This window comes from Lepisma saccharinum, chromosome 28 (genome assembly GCF_977018435.1).
Source record: "Lepisma saccharinum chromosome 28, izLepSacc3.1, whole genome shotgun sequence".
In the NCBI taxonomy this organism is placed as follows: domain Eukaryota; kingdom Metazoa; phylum Arthropoda; class Insecta; order Zygentoma; family Lepismatidae; genus Lepisma; species Lepisma saccharinum.
Window position 1 is genome coordinate 6,230,213 of NC_139256.1, and position 22,114 is coordinate 6,252,326.

At 34.5% G+C, this 22,114-nt stretch overlaps 2 protein-coding genes across 3 annotated transcripts in view; one reads left to right on the plus strand and one right to left on the minus strand.

The window, feature by feature from the left end:
• Positions 1-9,952, plus strand: part of LOC145980669 ((Lyso)-N-acylphosphatidylethanolamine lipase-like) — a 63,432-nt gene extending 53,480 nt beyond the window's left edge. The window contains exons 6-8 of one of the 2 annotated variants that reach the window (XM_083113724.1): positions 1,866-1,983; positions 6,425-6,611; positions 9,367-9,952. In XM_083113724.1, coding sequence (XP_082969850.1) covers positions 1,866-1,983; positions 6,425-6,611; positions 9,367-9,600 — 539 coding nt within the window. In that variant the 3' untranslated portion in view covers positions 9,601-9,952. The remainder of the gene's footprint in view (positions 1-1,865; positions 1,984-6,424; positions 6,612-9,366) is intronic. The other variant, XM_083113723.1, reaches the window with a different exon arrangement.
• A 4,587-nt stretch (positions 9,953-14,539) lies between these two features.
• Positions 14,540-22,114, minus strand: part of LOC145981026 (C-Maf-inducing protein-like) — a 266,610-nt gene continuing 259,035 nt past the window's right edge. Inside the window, exons 12-14 of the mRNA XM_083114123.1 lie at positions 20,572-20,766; positions 18,457-18,562; positions 14,540-14,810 (exon numbers count right to left, since the gene is read on the minus strand). Coding sequence (XP_082970249.1) covers positions 14,686-14,810; positions 18,457-18,562; positions 20,572-20,766 — 426 coding nt within the window. The 3' untranslated portion in view covers positions 14,540-14,685. The remainder of the gene's footprint in view (positions 14,811-18,456; positions 18,563-20,571; positions 20,767-22,114) is intronic.

Below are 22,114 nucleotides of genomic sequence, written 5' to 3' on the forward strand. Positions count from 1 at the left end.
TAAAAAAAATAGTTCAAGTATTTTCCATGTGTTCAGCTATTTTATTTTCTGCGGCAAATTTATGTATTTTTATTGGAGACTATTAATTAGTTTGATGTGTGCATAAGAATTACAAAATAGTTGGTATATGCTTCATGTACATTTAATGGCATTGGCTTTTTTGCATTTTTCTTCATGTTACTAATTTTATCAATTAGTAGTTAGTGTCAATTTTACATATCATTCGTCCTTAGATTTGGAAATATTGGTTAAAAATGTGACTACTTGGTTCTGTGGTGGGAATATTTACCCTACTGCATGTAGTGGGTCTGAATTAGATGAAGGGCTAGTAGGAAAAAATGGTGTAGTAGAGAAAATTATATCAATAGTTACACACACTCATTAGAAACCACATTTTCTAATAATTATGTGTAACTATTGGTTTAATTTTCTCTGATACACCATTTTTTCCTACTACTTCTTTATCTTATTCGGACCCACCACCTGCTGGTGTTAGTTGCCCAGCAAGATTGTGGTCAACTTGCTGCAAGTTTCAACACCTGCCTTGCAAGTTTCAGGTTAACTTCCAGCAAGCCTCAGATCTTTAACACCTACTTTGCAAGTTTCTGGTTAACTTGTAGCAAGCCTTTCAGACTTTAACACCTGCCTTACAAGTTTCATGTTAACTTGCAGCAAGCCTTGAGACTTATCGTGCAAGTTAGCTGCAGGTTACAGTTAGAACTTACTGCAATTTCAAATGTTGGTAATTAGTACCTTTGCTTTCAATTTGCTGCAAATTTACAGACTTGCTCTGAAATTTTCCTGCAAGTTCCCGTTACTTGCATTGCAAACTTAATGTGGATTTGAGGTAAGTCTACCTTGCTATCTGGGGCATGAATAAAACTAGCATTTCATTGACAAGGTGGTTATGTATCAGACGGATAGCCTTTAATGATGTTGTGGTGATGCTTTGAAGAAATTTTACTGCAAGAATCTGCAAAGCATGCAACTAGGATCTCTCTCACAAGGCATCAGTGATGCGATTACGTGTGCTTAATTATTTTGAAATGCATTGACTACTTTTATATAAAAAAAACACATATACGCTTGTGAGAGAATAGAAATTAATTTGGCCGCTTCTCTCCCCACTCCCCACTCTTTTTCTGTTTGAAAATTCATTACTGACAGGGGTGCAAACTTTTGAAAAACATTGGGTTCAAGCACTTGAGTTACAAGTTCACAAAAAATCTCATAAATTCTCCCATGTACATTACTGCACACCAACTTACTTATATATTTAAAAAAAATCTCTTATATGTTTCACAATAACAATTATATATGGTAATAATAATAATAGTTCTGAGCAAAGTATAAAACATATTACAGCAGTAAGTGAAGTCACAAAGTACAAAATTACATGGAAAAATTATGTAAAATATAGAATAATGTAGCGACATATTTACATTTCAAGTTATAGTTTTCAAGAAGATTGTCTACTATACTCCTAACAGTATTAATTGTTTATTGTTTTATCATCCCTTAAATTTTCTATGAGTTTTATCAGTTATAATAATAATAATAATAATAATACACAAAAAATATTGGGTGGGCTTGAACCCCATGGGCCCATATAAGATGGTGCCACTGATTACTGACAGGCCGTAATGTATGACACAACATTTATTGTTGCCTCCTGACAACTTTGAAGATTAAAACGTAACTGTAGCATTTGTAATAATAATATCTATGGAATAACATACTTGTGTTTTGTTTAATGGAAATGCAGTTGGGATTTGGTAATGAGAACACTTTGTTTCTGTGTGTGAACCAAGCATCAATGGTATTCAAATTGGTAAAAATCTATTAAATTTGTTTTATGATTTCAGGACAATGGCTAATAGAGAAGACCCGTCCAGATATAATGAGGAAATTTTCACCAGTTACTCCAGACGGCAAAAGTATTATTTCGCAATACATTTTTCAATGCAATGCACAAAATCCTTCGTAAGTACATTTTCTTTCATCCTAATGGTTAAGAAATTTCATTGCATGCCTAAGATTGTTTCGAGATGTTTGCTTTGGTCATCAAATTCAGTTTGTTTACCTCATGTCGTCTTAATATTGTCATCCGCATTCTGTTGGAGTGACCATGTTTTCGGTAACTGTAGCAATGCAGTGGTTAGATTTCGTACAGTGAACTCTAGTTAATTCGAACTTCTAGGAAACACGAAAATAGTTCCGAGTTATCCAAAATTGTTGCAGCAGTGTTCTAGTCAGTACGGCATCTGACTGCCGTGTGGGAGACCCGGGTTCGATTCCCAGTTGTAGTTTTTCCGCCCTTGTCCCCACATAAGGTAGGGCTCACCCAGCCTCAAATCAATGGGAAGTAAAAGTGACCGGAGCATGGTGCTAATCACATCACCTCCAAAACGGCCCTAGCCCCACACCCCCTTTACCTCTTCTTTTAAATCCAAAATTCGAATTAACAAAAACATGCATTATTAAAGAAAATGAATAAAACAGAACTACAGTATAAACAAACAGATTGAAGATGCAGTGGACCTTGCTGTAGAAATTGCTTTATTTTGTGGAGTTTGAGACCACAGCTCGGTAAATTCTGCTTTTAAAGATCAATGCCCAACAGGTTTACTCGTAATGCCTTTCTAAATTTAATTATGGCATAAACATAATGAATAGTCTGATTATGTCTAGGCTTCTTGACAAATATGAAATTAGATTAAAATTAATTGTCAACCACTGGATCTAATAAACTTCTTGTACTGGGACAATTGATCTCAGCACCAAGTACCAGGCCGGAAATTTGTCGTGTTTTTGGTAAAATCAACATTTTTTTATAGTAGTACACGAAAAGTAGGTTTTTGAAAAAGGACAAACTATACTTCAGGTTGGTATACTGAGTATTATCTGTAGCTGCAGTAGAAATTGCATATTAAATACTCCAGGAAAAGGGGCCATGTTTTGAACTACCACTTGATGCAATTTTTGGGTTGTGTTTGGTTAGTATATTAGGATTAACACACGTATTTCTAAATTTTATTATAATTATGCATTATTTATGCTATAATTGTTATAATTTTTTTTAAAAAAAGAATTCTTTGTTTACATTCTACATGTAAAAGCTTGCCCCTGATGCCCAACAATAAAGTTCTGTTTGGTTTCCCTCATTATTAACTTTAACATGTGAAGTCAATGTTCTAAAAAACTTGGTTAAGTTCAATTCTAAGTCTGGTGTTTAACTAAAATGTGTGTTTAGCTTCTTGCACATGTATAAATACATGAATTGCCGTAATGACTTGGTCTGGAAAACCTGAAAAGGCCAGGGAATTTCGTTTTTAGAAAAATGTAGACACCCTGTATAATGCAAGCAAGAAACAATTCCTCTCACAATAGTAATCAACAGGGAACGGATTTATATGTAAATATATAATTATGTATGAAGCTGAAATCAGTTCTATTTTGTATTATCTTTACGCATCATGGCATGTAAACTCGAAAAATTCAGTTTTTATTTTCCATATTTTTACATATATTATGTTTTGGCTCATATTTTACATATTGTAGTTATTTTTACATATTATTTCCATATTTCAGAATATTTCTCAACATTTACTCCATATTTGTGCAATAACTATGTTTGACCGAAGGAGTTGGGTGAATTTTTTGCAAATAACCGACAGATTTGAAATACACTCCCTTTACTTCTTGCGATATTGAACACAGTTTTAGTCAATATACGAGTAAATCCATCTCAAGAGAGAACAGAAGGAAATTCACGTTCGAACACTTGCAACAAAATTTTGTTATTCATTGTTTTGGAAACAGAATTTTAAAACACATTTTGTGTTGTTTTACAATTGTATTTTATGTAGCTTTTGCAGTGTCTTATATTATTAAAAAGGTAAGTCCATATTTAACTCCATATTTTGGTGAAAATAACTAAATATGTATTTACATATTTACCACATTTTTACTACATATAAATCCGTTCCGTGGTAATCAGACTGCCAGTAAATGGAAAATATGTTTAAATGTATTGTATTAACATACAAATCACATACATGTGTAACAACTTTACCAACCTGATGTAGGTTAACATACTCTATAGTGACGTCACTTTTCTTCCTCACATCTCTTTCTACTTCTTGTAGAACTACTTTTTTCTCTGATGTTAAGGTAGTACACACACCACACTTCGACCTTGCAAAGAATATACCCTGACTGATCACAACTGACCACTGACGGCAGATAAGAAGACTTTCGCAACCATTGGACACACAAGGGGCTTGAGGAGAGGGTAGAAGCTGCAAACAAACTTTCTCTATTCTACAGCTTTCTATGGGTAGCTGCCTTTGAATTAACCAAATAAAGGGTTATGAATTGTAACAATGGTTGTAACAGTTCTGTTTGAATTTCCAAGTAGTTCAAATTAAAGAGAGTCCACTGTAGCAGGATTACTTTTATGATATTGATGTTGTTCTTGTTATTATCTTTCATTGCTTTAACTCGGACCACACTATTCTGTTCTGTATTCAAAAGCAGTCTGGAAATCCACATCAAATTCGGGGAATTTATTGGAAAAATTTTCTGGAAAATGTTAGCAATTTACTGTTTTTCTGGGAAAATAAACATTTTTTGTAGTAGTTAATTAAAAGTAGGTTTTGAACAAGCAAGGAAAAATGAAAAGCAAGAAATTTAAAATTTGTTGTGCAATCTATATATAGTTTATTATATTAGAAATTGTATAGTAAATACTTAAGGAAAAAGTCATGTTTTGAACTATTTTCATGTAGAAATGCACTACAGTAAGTGCCTATTGGAATTTCGTACTTATTTTTGCAATTTTTGGGTCGGTATTATATATTTGGTAGATATTAGGACTAATACAGGTACTATTACTAAATGTTACTATGATTATTAGCCTGTAATTGTTATACTATTTTATTTAAAAAAAATCATTGTTAACCATAAGTCAATACGTGCCAAGTGTTACTTAAAAGCTCAAACCTGATCCCCCTTTTCCAACAGTAAATTTCTATTCAGTTTTCCTCCATATATCTTTTACATGTAAAACGAATATGTAAAAACTTGGTTAAGTGGGATTGTAAGTGTAGTGTTAGCTAAAATATGCTAACCTTCTTACACACGTGGCCCACCGATGGCATAGTGGTGACAACGTCGCCTTGTAATCAAGGGGTCCCGGGTTCAATAGCTGGTGGAGACACATTGCACAGTGGTTTGGATCCCACTGAAACTGTAGGACCAGTCCCGATTAGCTTGTCTGTGCATAAAGTGGACTTATTACCATTATGGCTGTAGTATGGAAAATTGTCTTTGTTGATCGGAAAAACCTGGAAAAGTCTGGGAATTTTCAGGGTTGCTATACGTCTGGACTTCAGTCAACTTTTTTTACTGTCGTTGAGCGTAACAAAAGTTGATAATTTTTAAAAATATTTTTCAATGGAAATGTAACAAAATAAATTTATTAGAGCTGAGCTGATACCAATACCGATGTATCAGTATCAGTCGATACCAGCCAATACTTTTCCGGCATTTTGGTCTTTCACAGGGTCGGCAAAAATGCGACGTGACACTTTCGTGGAGTCTTAATTATCCTTGGAATTATGCAAAATCCAAACTTTCTTTTTATTTTGCACTAATTTTGCACAAAAAAACTATATTTTGTTATTACATAATATCTATTTTAATATTCTGATGCAATTCTTGAATATTCTGATGCAAATTTCTTGGTAAATTGATACATATAATTGGAGAAGAATATTTACACTCCTATATTGATCAATATTTTGAACAAATTTAAATTATTGCAATTTTCAAGTACAGTAGAGCGTCGATTATCCGAACGTCGGTCAACCGAACAACCGCTTAACCGAACTGTGTACTCGCTCGCACCTGTTACTCTCCCACCCTACCGTCCATCATCCCCCTCACTCACAAACCAAGTTTCCCACAGTAGTCGCCGCACTGAGCCACCGCTGGCGGAACATTGCTTCTAATGGGGCCTTCATAAGGCGCTGCTGACCGGCCAAGCCGCCAGTCGCTGTGTTTCAACAATCAGCACACTTCTGTCGGTTTGGCACTGGCTGTAGAAGTAGCGGCAGTATCAAAGCTGTTCACAGCAACAGCTGCGCCAGCTTAGAGTTGAGGCGTGCCGCTCCGCGCAGTTTGAAGGATTGCGCGCCCCCAAGAAGAGCTTCTCACGGTGCAAACATGTACAGTTCGATTATCCGAACAAACCAGTTTTCCGAACACCCATGTCCCCCAATTACTTCGGATAATCGACGCTCTACTGTATCTGTATTGGCTCAAAGTATTAGTCCTAAAATTTATATATTGAAATGTGCCAGTGTTGTACATTATGTAGTGTTGTTAGTATTACTAATTGTTTGATTGTGACTTATTTCAGTGGGGAGAGTGCATTTCATGCCATGAGCAACAACTTTGGCTGGGCCAAGCATCCGATGATCAATAGAGTTGATTCTTTAAGGAATGATATTCCTGTGACAGTATTGTATGGCTCTCGGTCATGGGTCGACAGCTCTGCTGGGGAAATCATCAAAAAGAAGAGGAAAGATGCCTACATTAACATCCAGGTACGGTCACAGTATAGGCGTAATTTCGATATCAGCTTCTTTTTTGTCAATTCACTTACTAAACTTACTACGAAATGCAAGCAAAGAATATTTATTTCTGCAAGTAGTATTTCAGTTAGGGCTGAGCTGAGACTTATGCAAATGTATCGATATCAGAAAGTATTGGTTGAAATTCATGTACTAATACCAGCTGTTACATTTCCGGCATACTGGTCTTTCACGGAGTCCACAAAAATGACACGTGACTCTTTGCCGTGTCTAATTATTTTGGAAATTATGCAAAATTCAAACTTTATTTTTATTTTGCACTAATTTGGCATGAAAAGCTTTATTTTATGATTATATGCATCTGTTTCAATATTCTGATGTTATTCTGGAATATTCTAAAGCAAGTTTCTTGGTAAATTGGTACATATAATTGGAGAAGAATATTTACACACCAGTAATGATCAATATCTTGAACAAATCTTAATTTTTGCAATTTTCAAGTATCTGTTCAGCTCAGTTGTATGTATAGAGCTTTGAAAAAATAGTGTTAATTTACACAACTTAAAATTATTATTTCTCTTGTAGTCTACGGTTTTACAAGCATAAAAACACAGTTTTTTGTTGTCACGTTTCAGAATACACGCTTCCTTTATCAGATATTTTTTTAAAATTATTAGTTTCACTGTACAATGTTGCTGCTACATTCCATACCATTTGAATGAACATTTGTTCAGAAAAATAGGTCTTTTCCACAGATATACAAAAGTGTGTGATTTATGTACACGGGATGCACAAGTATTGCTTAGCAAATTGTTCATGGATATTTTCAATGTTTTTTTTTTCTTGCTTCCTACTTGTTTTAAGGAAAAAAATTGTACATATGCTGGTGCAAAGGTTAGCAGCAGCTTACTACATTTTGTTTTCATCTATAAAGCTCTCATTGGCAAAAATAAAGTGCATGATTGATGGACAATTTTCTTGGTAATACTTATGCACCCCACTGTACCACTGGCAGTCCTAACCAGATCGGACAAGGCAGATGGAACTCCCTGTGGTAACATCACCTGTCGCCTTGTAATCAAGGTGTCCCTGGTTTGCTTCCTGCTTTAAACTGTAGTTCCAGTCCTGATTAGCCTTTCAGTGCATAAAGTGAATCTCGCAGTTTTTGCTGAACAGTAGCCAAGGCTTGCACTAACGAGTTGCAAATGAAAATACGTACTTTGTATTGTAGTGTCTCTACGGGTAACCATGGATCCTTGCAAAGCATATAACAATTTGCACATGGGCACAATGCAATATGTACAGCCAAAGCTACCAATCTAGTGGCATAAATTATCATGGCTTGCTGACCAGTAAAGTACAGGAGTTCCATAACCTGTAACAGTCATTAAAGAATTTTGACTAGTGGAACTGTAAAGATAAAATTCTGAGAACAGGAAGATGAGCTCTCGATTTAAATATATCTCCCTGTCCATGTGAGAGGTCACTGATAATATATGACACATTCATATGCAGTAAATTGACATTTCATTGGTATGTAAGGCATGAAGTCAATTGAGTCTGTATCCATCTTAACTGTAACGAGTATCATTGCACTACATTAGTCTTATAATGTGATGTTCCACATAATCCGAGGCACGTGACAGTTTCTTTAAAGTTCAATAATGGTTAACTATTATTTTCCTAATGTGATTGTTAACTACTCAACTGAGCAATGGAAGTACAATAATACAGTATGTTGTTTTATCGATGAGACATTAAACGGTACTGTGTCGGTATCGGCTGATATAGGTATATTGGTTTATCAGTAAAATTATCTTATAATTTAGTACAACTTTTAAGATAGAGCTGAGTCGATACCGGCTGATACTTTTTTGGCATTTTGATCTTCCACAGAGTGTGCAAAAATGCAACGCAGCACTTACACAGAGTCAAATTATATTCAAAATTCGAAGTTCCTTTTTATTTTGCATTAGTTTTGTGCGAAAAAATTGAATTTTGTGAAAACATGTAATTTAATCTTCCTACATGATTCTGGGATATTTTAAATTAAAAATCTTGGTAAATTGATGCAGACAATAAGAATGGAATACTTTCACACTGATGTTAATCTATAGTTTGAACAACTTTTAATTATTAAGATTTTCAAGTATCTGTATCAGTGGGAATCGATGAGAGTATTGTCTCAGCCCTAATATAAACATATAATCTACATGCCCTAGTTTACTAAAAAGTAAATTTTCATTATTTCTTTTGCATTGCAGTTATCTTGTAACACACGTTTATTAAGATCAATGAACAATTTGGAATTTCAAATCGGATTGGTAAAACTTTCATGTCAGTCCATCCCTAGTTTTAATTTTGCCTCTTCTGATTTTCTAGTTTCTTCTGTGGTTTCAGAACCTCAAATCATCAGGACACTAGTGTATATAATGTGGAGCCGCAGTGCTAGTCAGTAGGGTGTCCGACTGCCCTGCAGGAGACCCAGGTTCGATTCCTGGGGTGGGTTATCTAAGGTTGGAATTTTTCTGGCCTGTCCCCGCATAAACCGGCTCCAGGGCTCACCCAGCCTCAAATCAGTGGGCACCTGGGGGGGAGGTAGGTAGGTGGTGCTGATCACATCACCTCCAAAATGGCGGAGTTCGAGAATGTATGGGGCCTTACCCCTTAAATGTGCCTTCATGAAACTGGGAACTTTACCTAATGCATATAACACATTATAGAACTAAAAAAAAATAATATGTCTCCTTTTTTACCTCTAAATAAGGTTATTACGGGTGCTGGCCACCATGTATACGCAGACAAGAGTGAAATTTTCAATAAACACGTGGTCGAGGCATGTGAAGTTACGGACAAAATGAAAGAAGCGGAGCGAGGAATACTTCATGTCAAACCCTCGGCTCCTGAGGAGGAAACCTTTGGAGCAGTGGAAGGTAAAGTTGACCCGGAGCAAGTGATGCCAGGCGTGAAAGCCACGGAGAAGCAGGAGATTCAGCCTTAACGGTTTGTATGTGATAAAAACTTTTCAAATGTTTGTCAGATGTTCTATTGTTCACTAAAGAAGGAAGACTGTAACACGTCTTCCGTATTGAAAACTCGTATTAAAAATGCTGGATCATTTTATTTTATAGGAAAAATCCTATAAAAATATGTTTGTGTAATTCCTCTGTATGTGAAGTATTATGTGGGCCAGGAGCTGTTTCACATACACAAGATAATTTATTTTTATAGATGGAAGTAATATATGTAACTAACATTTTGAAGTGAAATAAAGAGTGGTTTTACTACAAGTTATGAATATGCTTATACACTTAACTACCCTGTGATAAGTCTTAAGTTGTGAAATTTGCAATGTTTTAAGTGTAGTCGCCTTGTAATAAAAATGTCCCAGGTTTGGACACCAGTGAAGGACACATCGACTTTATGAAAATTTTAATAATAGCAATACAATAGCAGTTGTGCACTCCGGTTCACATAAAGTGGCACAATTTAAAAGTTTAGACATACGAAGTATGTGCCACTTCATCTGAACAGGAGTGTACATTAATACAACCATGTAGTTTCATTGAAAACTTCTTGGCTAAAAGCAAAATGTTTTTATAGTGGCAGTGTTGCCAGCTTACGGAACAATTTCCAGAATTTTACTTCTGGTTATGGCCTTTGGTTTGCACAATTTAGGAAAATTTTGAACTTTGAGCCTTTGCCCACCCCCACTTCCCCCTGCATTCGTAATAACAATGGGTATATTGTTTTGTAATTAGAGTATGTAATCACTTTCGAGGTATACTAATGAAAAAAAATATTGTGTGCAGTTTTCAAGAAATGGCAAATTCAGTGCTGGTCGACATATCAATATATTAATCTTTCATTCACAGACACACACAAAAAAAAATACAAACTTAAATATTTGTATAATAGTTTATTATGATTCCATATGAATTCATATAACGAAATATTAAAATCATAACCTTACAGCACAAGCCATTAAATTAAAAGAATGTAATATGAAACAAATTATGGAATTTGCAATATAATTGTCCTAAAACAGAACAGTTACGGTTGTACGAATTGCATATGAAAACAACATTCAATAAACAAAATTATTTCAAGGACATCACAAAAATACTAATATTTTTAAATTACTATGTATTGTATAATTACAGAGTAAATAACACCACATTTTCTTATAAAAATATATACATGTCTCGACCTGATAGAAAATGCTTGAATGATGGTTAAATGTATTTAAATGTTTATGCATAATTATTGTATGATGTAATATTTATCAATTGGGAAACATAAGAGACTAAATTTTGTAAGATGTTAAAAAATACCACAATTTTCTTTTACTCGTGCATTTTATTAGATTATCTTTGCCATGGAAAACATTTGCAACCTGAATAGCCATAGAACTTGAGTGTGTGATATAAATCAAAATGTATAATACACACCTATGGTTCTTATTCTTTTCTGATATGCATTGTGGATGTTAAGTCATTGTACAGTGGGATCCATGAGTATTACCATGCAATTTGTCCATCACCATGTTTGTGCACTTCTGTTAACTTCTTCATTCATAAAAATCCATAGCTTAAAAACACACAGGATGCAAGAAAAATAGTGACTGACAATTTGCACGGTAATACTCATCGATCCCACTGTACATATAATGATTTCATCCCATAAAGGCAAACCGTTTGTTTTATAGCATGTTACTACAACAAAAGAATCTGTATTATTGTTACTAAACTTTATTATCGTTGTTTTCTAATATATTTTGTTTGGTACAAATATATTTATGCTAACATTAACAAAACTGGTAACTGCAGTCTTTGAGATACATCTCATTCCAATTTCCATGAATTGTTTAATATAAAAATGGAGTTTCTAGTTTTCTGTTAATTTAGTGCTCATCCATTTGTTTTGCTCTCTAATTCTTCATTCAAGAGCAATAGAATTGTAATATGCAGAAATCTTGCTTGTTTTAAAAGAATTAAACTGAAGCACCACCAGGTGGTCCTGAAATCTCAACAAAATTATACTGCAGCACCATCTAATGTTGGGTTCCTGCATTAACTCTGAAAATACTTTAGTTCAGCAACCCACCACCTGGTGTCAGGTTTCTGAACTACTCGTTGAGAACATAGGCTTTTAACCCTTAAAAGCAGAGCACCTTTTCAGCAGGATGTTTAAAATTGTGCAAGGTTTTAAATAAAAATTAATATCTCAATAACTACAAATTATAGCTCGTTTTTTTTTCAGTACAAGCTAGGCTAATTTTCATTTATCAGGTAGAAGAAAATTAAAGTTAGGCAATTTTTACACACAATGACTACAATAGGTTGTGCTTGCCAAGTGATCCACCAATTTTTTGGTGCAACACGTTAAAAAGGCTTGGAACATTTCAAAAACTACTACTCTTTGCATCCCTTGTTATAGATAAGTTCATGTAAAATGTCACAAGACATTTTAAAGTGCTAAAATGCTAAATGAGAATAATTTGGGAGCTATTTAATGTCATTTGGAATGTGATGTGCTGAGATTTATGACTCTGTAACTAGCCTTTGCTATTTTAAACTGGAATTATGCAAGTATCTGTTGCAATCAGTCAGGGTATCGGTATCAGCAAATAGTGTTATCGGCTCAGCCCTAATTTTGAACCATGCAATCACCCTCACCCCATTTATTTCTCAAAATACTTTCTTGTAGTGTTTTACAAAACTTATATAAAAACAATTCTTACATTTGTTGTCATAGTTGTCAAACATTACACAAATTCAATGTAGTTAAACTACAATTTTGTAAATTTAATGCTTTTATTATTAAAAGTAATAGCATAGATCACTTTATCCTCTAGCTTCTATGTCTTTAATGAAACTTAGATCTATAATTATTTAATTAATATTTTGAACAAGTTCAACTCTGCCTGAAAACTGCACTCATACATGAAAAAAATGCAATCATTAATCCACATACTAAAATAAATTATAATGATTTTGCTGCTTTCTGAAGCTGCAAAAAAATTGTTTATGAATAATGTGATTATACTTCAGTGGGTATCCTTGATGGCAAATTGTTTTAATCCTTGTCTCTCATTCAGAGGTCCTGGTTTGATTCCCGGAAACTAACATTGTATGGTTCACAAATACAGGGTTATCAAAAACAAATGCTGGGATTATAGCAATGTATTATTTGAAAAAATATTAAATATATTAAAATGATTAAAAGTGTTAAGAATGCTATTTAGCTGTCTTAAGTTTTTGCGTTACTTTGGTATAGCCCATACTAACTCTGTAGAGCCCACATTATGACTTACATCCCGATTTTAATACTAAAACACTTTGATATTTTTAACAGCTTTTGGGCAGGGCATTTTTATAATTCTGGTATTCATTTTTCGATGACTGTATGTGCCTAAAATAGCAGATCAGGTCCCAATTAGCCTCCGTGAATCAGGTGGTCTTTGGAATGCATTTTATTTGGTTCACATTAAAGCTTCGGTCTGCTGCTTCTTTTCTTGTAAAGTTTTCTACAGTTATAGCTTGTATGTAGCATTGAATATGGTAAATTAACATATAAGTCTTCAAAATATATCTAACGGGGCAGAGAACTCCTCAGTATCCAATATAACATTTTTTTTTAAAAAATATAGTGAATAGAAAGCCGCGGTAGTTCAGTCAGTATCTTGTGTATCTGATTACCATGCAAGAGACCAGAGTTCGATCCCCAGCAGGGGAAAAACAGAATTTTTTTTTCAGCTGTTCGAATGGTTCTGGAATCCACCCAGCATCCTATAAAGTGGGTATCTGGAGGAAACTCTGGGGGGTAAGGCAGCCAGGGGCATGGTGCTGATCGCAGAGGAGCACTTTACTTTTTTACATAATGAATAGCTGGAGGAATATAAAAATAAGTGGGATGCATCCTCTAATTTCATTTTCATGAGTTTACAAACTTTGTTCTTGTTGATTTTACTTCACTTTTCTGCCACTTTTGGCTAATCACGAAGAGCGATGATATGATGAAGGGACATGCCCAGCCTGGGATTCACAGAACCTCTTGACATTGGACGAAGCTGTGCTAACCACTCTGCCGTGGAGGCTGGCTGTTACTGAATCAACACAAAAACTACTTCGAGAATATTTTATTGCACGAACTAATGCAATTAATTTAGAATAATACTCCTACAATTCTGGATAATAAATTTGGATTATGATAATGTTCCAGTAACTGTCCATACTTTAGAAAGAAGTAAAAATCATCTGTTCGCACTGTTGATCGGAGCTGGGCTACTTTTAACTGGGACACCCTGTAGATTCTAGATTGATATTCTCTAAAATCACATTATTGTTACAATTATATTCATATTACAGTGTAACTTCTGAAACTGTGGACCATCTGTATGTAGATGTGCTGTTGTAAGCAGAATTGAACTTATTCCAATGGTTCAAGAATCAATCTGCATTGGAACATGGGTTTGCCTTTATGGGATGAGTGTTTTCGGTCAGTGTCACAGTGACTTGAGTAAAAATAAACCTGAAAAATTGGGCAGTTTTCTTTAATTGCACATAAGTTACTGCCTTGCTCCCTGGATGTGAATATGCCACTTATTTTCTTTAGCTTTTTAATGTGAAGAATTTAAAAATGGCTCTTGTTCTATATAGATAATTACGATTTCCCTTTTATTTAATGATAAGAAATGTATATGGCACAACGAAGTTTCATCTGGTGTTAATTTAAGTACTAAATAGCAATAATCTATGCAGACTTGTCTACAATTATATAAATTTAACACAGTTCATTACAAGGCTACAAGTTGTTAAATATTTATATATAGAGAGATATGTGTGATTATAAATAGATTCATTGAAATGTCATTATTATAGGCATTTTGTATGGAAACTGAAGTGCACTTTTTCACGCCATGTTAACGTTCCTTTACTGTGTCCAGTTTCACACCTTCCGTAACCACGACTACACACTTTGAAGCTTTCGATTGCACGTAAACATGTTTCTCGCAAGAACATCTTGATATAACACGCTGAGGTTCACTTACCCACTATCACTGCACCAAACGAACACAGCAGCCTCACCACGCGTCTGTGTATCTCACGTCGCACTCTTGCAAAGCGGGAAGCTTCTTCTTCAACTTTTCAAACGTGTATGCTGAAAGGCTCGTGCTGTTCAGGTTCAGTTTTCTCAAATTCTTCATGGCTGAAAGGAATTGAACATCTGTAATAGGCAGCAACAAGGAGCAGCAGACACACATCGTAAACACCAAACTACTATGAAGGATACATTAAGCAAAAAAAAATACTAAAATTACATTTGATAATATAATAGGTAGGGGCATGCATATTTAGTTTTTGATGAAAAAACTCTTAACATGAAATTTAGGATTTATTTACAGATGCGACACAGTCTTGAATTATCCTGTGAGTTATGCAATTCACAGAAAATTGATTAATTCTGCTGTTAATATTGGGGAAGCAAAAATACACAGAAATAAACTTAATACTCTGATAACTACATAAATGTGCTATTTGAAATGAAATGTTAATTTTGTGTAATAAGTGTAGTTTTTAAATCAAATTTAGGATTATATTCACAATTTTAAAACCAAACTGTCCAAATACCACCAAAATTATATTTTATTTACCGCTTTTGAACCACAAATTGACTCAGTTTTTGTACTGAAATTTTGCTTTTTTATTTACCAAAATTATGTGCCTCTAATAATAGGATATGAAATTTTGGCCAATACCGTTATTCTACTGATCCGAAATAAAATCACAAATGATACATGGAGAACCTGAATGGTTCATTGACTTTCGTAATAAATGTGTGTTTCCAGGTGACTGCAATGCAAAAGAAGTTGTTACATTTCGACATGTACTTTTTATAAAATAGGGTATGGAGATTATCCATAAAAATTATAACAAAATGGCAGAATTTTACACTAAATAATAAGATATTTATAGATATAGCGGATCGATAATTTTACCAATATGCCTACATTTACCAATAGCGATAGGGTACCAATTAATCTGTCACATTCCTATAATATAATAATGACAACCAGTGAAGACCAGGGCCTACCTACAGACTGCGGCGTCGCTCTCACCTGCCAAGGTGGGAAATCATCCAACCAGTTATGGAGTGACATGTGGTCAGCACTACAAACCCCCAGTCATTGTTGTAGGTTTCCTACTCATTCGTAGCTTCCCAGTTTCCTCAAGGTGTGTGGCCACCGGTCCCATACGTGGGACGAAATGTCGGGAGAAAAGTTGTTACACTTCCTCCAGAGGCCAAAACGTTCAAAATCTTTTTAAAAATCAGTGATTTGAATCACTTTAATTATAACGAATAAAATGTAAGTAATTTGTGGTTATCAGAATCAGTTTTTGTGATAGTACATTAATCTCGTAATCATTCATTGATGTGTATTACGCTCTTAGATACTTGACAATTTTTAAAGAAAACGTATGGAAACAAAATACTTATGGGGTGAACATGCTAAATTTAGTTGCTTTAAAACTCAATAATTTTCATAGGCAAAATAACAAATGTTTTGTTTAGAATACTATACAAAATACTAATCATGTTAAACTAAATAGTGTCGTTAGCATAACATGGCAGCTGACAATATTTGCAATTTATCATCACCAATCCAAGAGCAAAAACAACAACAAACTATACTTAGTTTGGTATACTGAGTATCGCCATTAGTTGTTAACTTCAACATAGTTCATTGTCATGCTGCAATTAATTTTCTAGTTTACTGTGGATATGTATAAAAACATGACGGTAAATAACTGAATAGAAATAATGAATCTCTCTTTTTCTCTCATTCCATAAGAGCCTGTGTAATTGCCAGATACAGCACGACATAGCTACGAACTCTTCAAAATATTGCTCATACGCACAGGAGTGCTTTCACAACTCTCAACTCAAATAAGTCCACTTTATGCACAGTAAGGCTAATTGGAACTGGACCTACAGTTTAAAGTGGGATCCGAACCACCATGTGCCTCCACATGTATCAAACCTGGGACCCCTTGATTACAAGGCGACGATGCTACCACCGGGGAGGGCCAAATTGCTCAAGAATTTGCTTGGCCATCCTTAGTCCACACCTCTAGGAGCCATTCCATGCAAAAGTGGACAAACAAGGTTAATTTTTTTATATTCAAAGTATCACTTATTGTTATGAATTTAAAGGTAAATTAATATGAAATTTAAGGGAAAACTATGCAGGGTTTGGAATTATTAATACAACCATTAGTTTCATGGCTTTTAAATAACATGTTGTTTCAAACTTATTTCTTACACAGCGTGTCCTGCTTATAAGTATAATAAAAGAAAAATTCATAAATACTAAACAAACTGTCAGAATGATGTGATTGTTGTTTCATTTTAAAGAATGACTCTGAATTTTTTTTAGCAACACATTCAGTGGTAGTTGCGCATGCACAGGAAGCAGAATGTCTTGAAAACTGATATTATCAGTTCCTCAGTAGCCATTCGTCATGTGGTCGCCACAAGAAAAGATGCTTTGTGTTTTAATGTTGTCTGAAGTGAAGTCTGGGACACTTGTGCAGAGACGATTTCGTGCACGTTATGGTTTAGGTGCTAAAGTAGTAGTTCCATCGTGCATTTCAATAAAGAACTGAGAAAAACAGTTATGCGAAACCGGTTCATTTCTCAAATCTCGTTCGAGACTTCCTGGACGAGCATTTACATGGAAAATGGATAGGAAGAAGTTCGAATTTTATTGAATGGCCCCCACGGTCACCAGACTTCACTGTGTGCGATTTTTTGTTGTGGGGGTGTGTTAAGGACAAAGTTAACTGTACACCGGTTAGAGATTTGCAAGACTTGCGTGAAAGAAATGTGGTTGCAATAAGCAACATTACCCGCACATGCTTCAAAACGTGTGGCTTGAGGCTGACAATCGGTTTGACATTTGCCGTGCCACTAACGGTTCACATGTGGAAGTGCGCTAGTTTTCTTGATTTGTAAAAAAAAATTCTGAGTTGTTACATGTTTGTACAAAGTTTGAAGAAAAAATATTGGTAAATAAAAAGGTTGTGATTTTTTCTTTTATTATACATATAAGCGGGACACGCTGTAGTAATAATGAAGCTTTGTGTGTGGCATTTCCACTTAATTTAGTTTCATTACCATAAAAAACTAATTTAATTACAATTTTGTTCTAATTGTCTCCTTAACTTGTTTCTACATCTTAAGCTCTGAAGTATCTACTTTATTTCTGAAACAAATCTTAGTTTGAAGAATCTGTTTATGATAATTTTCATAACGTTTGCAGTGTTTCATAATCCTACAAAGTAAATAATGTGCATGGTGACACACCAGTCACAAGCAAAAAATATTCATAAAAAAAATACGTTGTAATATTTTTAGAAACTAAAAGGATCTAAATGTAGAGTAAAGTTTGCTTTGTGAAAATAAAATTGTTGGAGTAAACCCATATATTCCAGACTTTTCTGAAATTTTGAGAACGTCCAAGTACTTTATGTAGCTGAAAATTGAATTGGGGGAGATATATTCTGAAATTAAATACCTTTCATCAAGGAAAATGAAATTACATGAATTGATAGAGTTACATATTTGAAGGTTCTAAGAAAAGAATTAAAAGTAAATTTGTCTGAATGTCACACCCGTCACAATGAAATGGCCCTTAGCTGATAGCAGAACCTTGATGCAACTCTGTATCTTTAAAAATATCACGCTGCAGAGCAAAAATACTAAAAATAAAGAACCAGATAACAACATTCCAAAGAACATGCTATCAGCAATGTGCAATTGTGATGTTTATGTGCATATTGTTTAAACTTACAAGATAGGGAAGCAAGACCTTTGTCTGTTACTGGAGTCTCACATAAATTCAAAACCTGAAGTTTCTGAAGGTGCTCTGAAATCAGCTGAAGTCCCGAATCACCAAACTGTAAAGAAGCCAATAATATATTAAATAGACACGTACATTTCAGATGTGTTTTATACATACATAAAAATAAGAAACTTGCTCGAAAGAATAAAATGTGGATAAATTGCAGTATTACCAGATCCTTGCCTGATCGGTTAAAGATATCAAACACTATACAGTATGGCACAGGTGAAGTTTCATATTTCCACTTTGCAATTATTTTTTTTAAAAATTAATTTCAAAGGTCCCAGGAACACAAAACACTGGAGTAACATCTCCATCATATACATCCTTTATTATTGGAGGAAGTGATCTTTCGATATTAACTGGAAAAGAAATTAATTTTTCAACATGGAAATACAGAACCTCGCTTGTGCAATACTAAATTTACATCGAAGTGAAAAGTGACATGAGCCCCTTCAGTCCAAAGCAAAAGATTCACCGTGCATGAGTGAACACCAAGGCACCACGATGCACGGTATTGAGAAAATGGCCCAGTCCGAGTGACATACAAGCATCAAGCCAATGGCATATTCTCCTATGTTACCTGGTATATCTATGTTCCCACCAGTAAACTATACCAGGTATATATATGTAATGATCTAAGTATATAACTACATGGATAGGGCACAGATTATTTAGAAATGCACCATTTGTTATACATATATAACTTGCCAGAAAATTTGAAGTTGTGTTACTTGCATGCCTGCATTGGTGTTATATTTCTAATATATCTAATTAATATATGATAAATAAATACAATAAATAATAATGGTTGAAATAAACATCAAATTTTCGCAATATGCCACTATTCCAAGTAAGGTGAATTGATTTAAATCAGGCGATTTTTAAATCATTTAATGTTGTTTACTGGGATCTAAGAAAGGAAAAATGAAAGGAAACAAAATGCAAGTACTGATGGGGTGAAACTCATACAAAGGGAAATGTAATATGTTTGCTGTAAACACACTTAAATTTCTCGATTAAAAATTCAATATTTTTTATAGGCAAAAATAGCAAACACTTTGTGTACAATAATACACAAAATACTAATCATGTTAAACTGTGAATAGTGTCTTTATCATTAAACTGTAAATGAATATACCAGCTGACATTTTGCAAACTATCATTAAAAAAATCACCAAAATTTGGCTACAAAAACTAAAAAATATTTTAAGTTACAATATAGTAAATCCAGAATGTTTTATTTTCTGTGGAATTAAAGTTACTGAAATAATTATGATTTCGTTAACCCACTCAACAAACATTTCCATGGTAGGTTCATTAAATAGTATCCGAAACAGAAAAATGTATATTTTCAAATATTTTTTTATTTGCTTTAATCATACTATTCAAATATTCTACAAGCATTTCTATAAAAAAACATTTATCTGTATGTGTGGTGCTAAAAACCAATCAATCAATTTGAAACATGTTTTTTTAATAAAAAAATAGATTTAAATAAAAAAATCTCCCAATTTTTTTTTTTTTTAAAATAAAATAGTGATTTTTATCAACCATGCATATAGCACTGTGCCACGAAGGCACATTTACGGGATGTGGGGCTCAATCTCAGTCATTTTTGGAGGTGATGTGATCAGCACCATGCTCCAGCCACCTTTATCCCCAGGTGCACATTGATTTGAGGCTAGGTGAGCCACAGAGCCGCTTTATGTGGGAACAAAGCCGGAAAAATTCCCACAGATCACCCACCCTGGGAATCGAACGCTGGTCTCCCTCATGGCAGTCAGATGCCATACCAACTAGGCCACTAGGAAATTAAATTGAAATGGTTTTCAGCATATAAAATGAAACCTCACAATAAACGGTGCATTTCTAAATAAACTACACCCTATTCATGTAGTTATGTACTTAAATAACTTATTTACAATTACACTAAGAACACTTTGCCCATGTTACATGTTCAACTTGATTACAGCATATTAATACTCGTTTTTGTTGCTTAATTAATGGAAGCAAAAATGATGTACTTGAACAGCATGGGAAAAAAAAATAAAGCTTTCTTACCTGGGTGGACCAGAGGTTGAGGTACCGTAGTGACGGTAACTTTATGAGTTGTTCTGCACATGCGCTTGTCACATGCGTAAATGCAAGGCTGAGGCACTCGAGATTGCCGAATGAGCCACAGGACAGGAGCCGAGCCACATCGACATCCGTTGAACGACTTGGCAGTGTCAGCTTCCTTGGCCCACCCTTTTGTTGCTAGGAATGAAAATAAAAATCTACATGTAACAAAAATAAATATGCAGGTGCATCAAAACATCCAGTGCTTGAAACGCCTTGTACATGGTATGCACTGATAAATACATATTCACACTTTTTTTAAAATAGTATTTTAAAATAAATTCCTTACAAAAATATTTGGAGCTAAAAGGGGTGAGTGAAGAAGGTTGCATAATTTAGAACTGCTTAATTTGTATTCATGCCCAGATATTATTAGAATAATTAAATCAAGAAGGCTTAGGTGGGCAAGCCATGTTGCACGAATGGGAGAAGAAAGAAGAGTTTGCAGGATTCTTGTTGGAGAACCTGATGGTAAGAGACCCGTAGGAAGGCCAAGACTAAGATGGAGGGATAACGTTAAGATGGAATTGAAGGAAATCGGTAAGGATGGAAAAGATTGGATTGATCTTGCCCAGGATAGGGACAGGGAAGGCCTTTGTTGCTGCAGCCATAAACCTTCAGGTTTAAGAAGGTTAGAGAGTTAATTAGTTTCACACTTTTACACACTAAAAGAAACCAGATTTTGTGATCAAAAATCACAGCGGGCAGCTTTCTTGAAGTACTTACCCCACTGAAGTACACGTTTTCATTTCCCTTATTCTCATCAACCCATTTATTTGAGGCTGATAAACCGCAGAGCTACCCCAGGACAAGGTTAGGTCACCCACGTGGCAGTCAGATACCCTACCAACTAGACCACTGCAGCTTCATATTGTACTTTACTTCATACCTTATGTTACTTCATACCTTATGTCAAAACCTTTCCGGACATTCAGTTTGCTTCATGTGTTGCGAGACCAGGGTGACAAGGTTACAGAATTATTTTTCTATCTTATCTTCCTTAATCCATCATCATGCACATATCTAGAAATATATTTCAAGGGGGAGGGGAGGTCCAAGTTGTTATCCACAGATAGGCTAATCGGGACTGGACTTACAGTTTAAAGTGCAATCAGAACCACTATGTACTTCCACCAGGTATCAAACTCTGGAGGGGCCTGAAACAAGTGTCTCAATAATAATAATACTGTATACATTAAAGTAATAATGTAATTATATTAAATTAGAATATTAATTAAAATATGTAAATTATTTAATGTTCTTTTTACATGCATATTATCAAAAGTAGTAGTGTGTATAAATCATCTTTGGTACTGTCCTTCAAATCCGTATCATCCCAATATCTCCCTTGCCTTACAATAAGTTCGGTGGAAATAGACAACCATTGATTGTGCAACAAAGTACATTTTCATTATTTAATTTTAGTACCTTGTAAGCTTTTTGGAGAAGGAGTCCTGACCCCTGGTCCGCCATAAATACGTCCTTG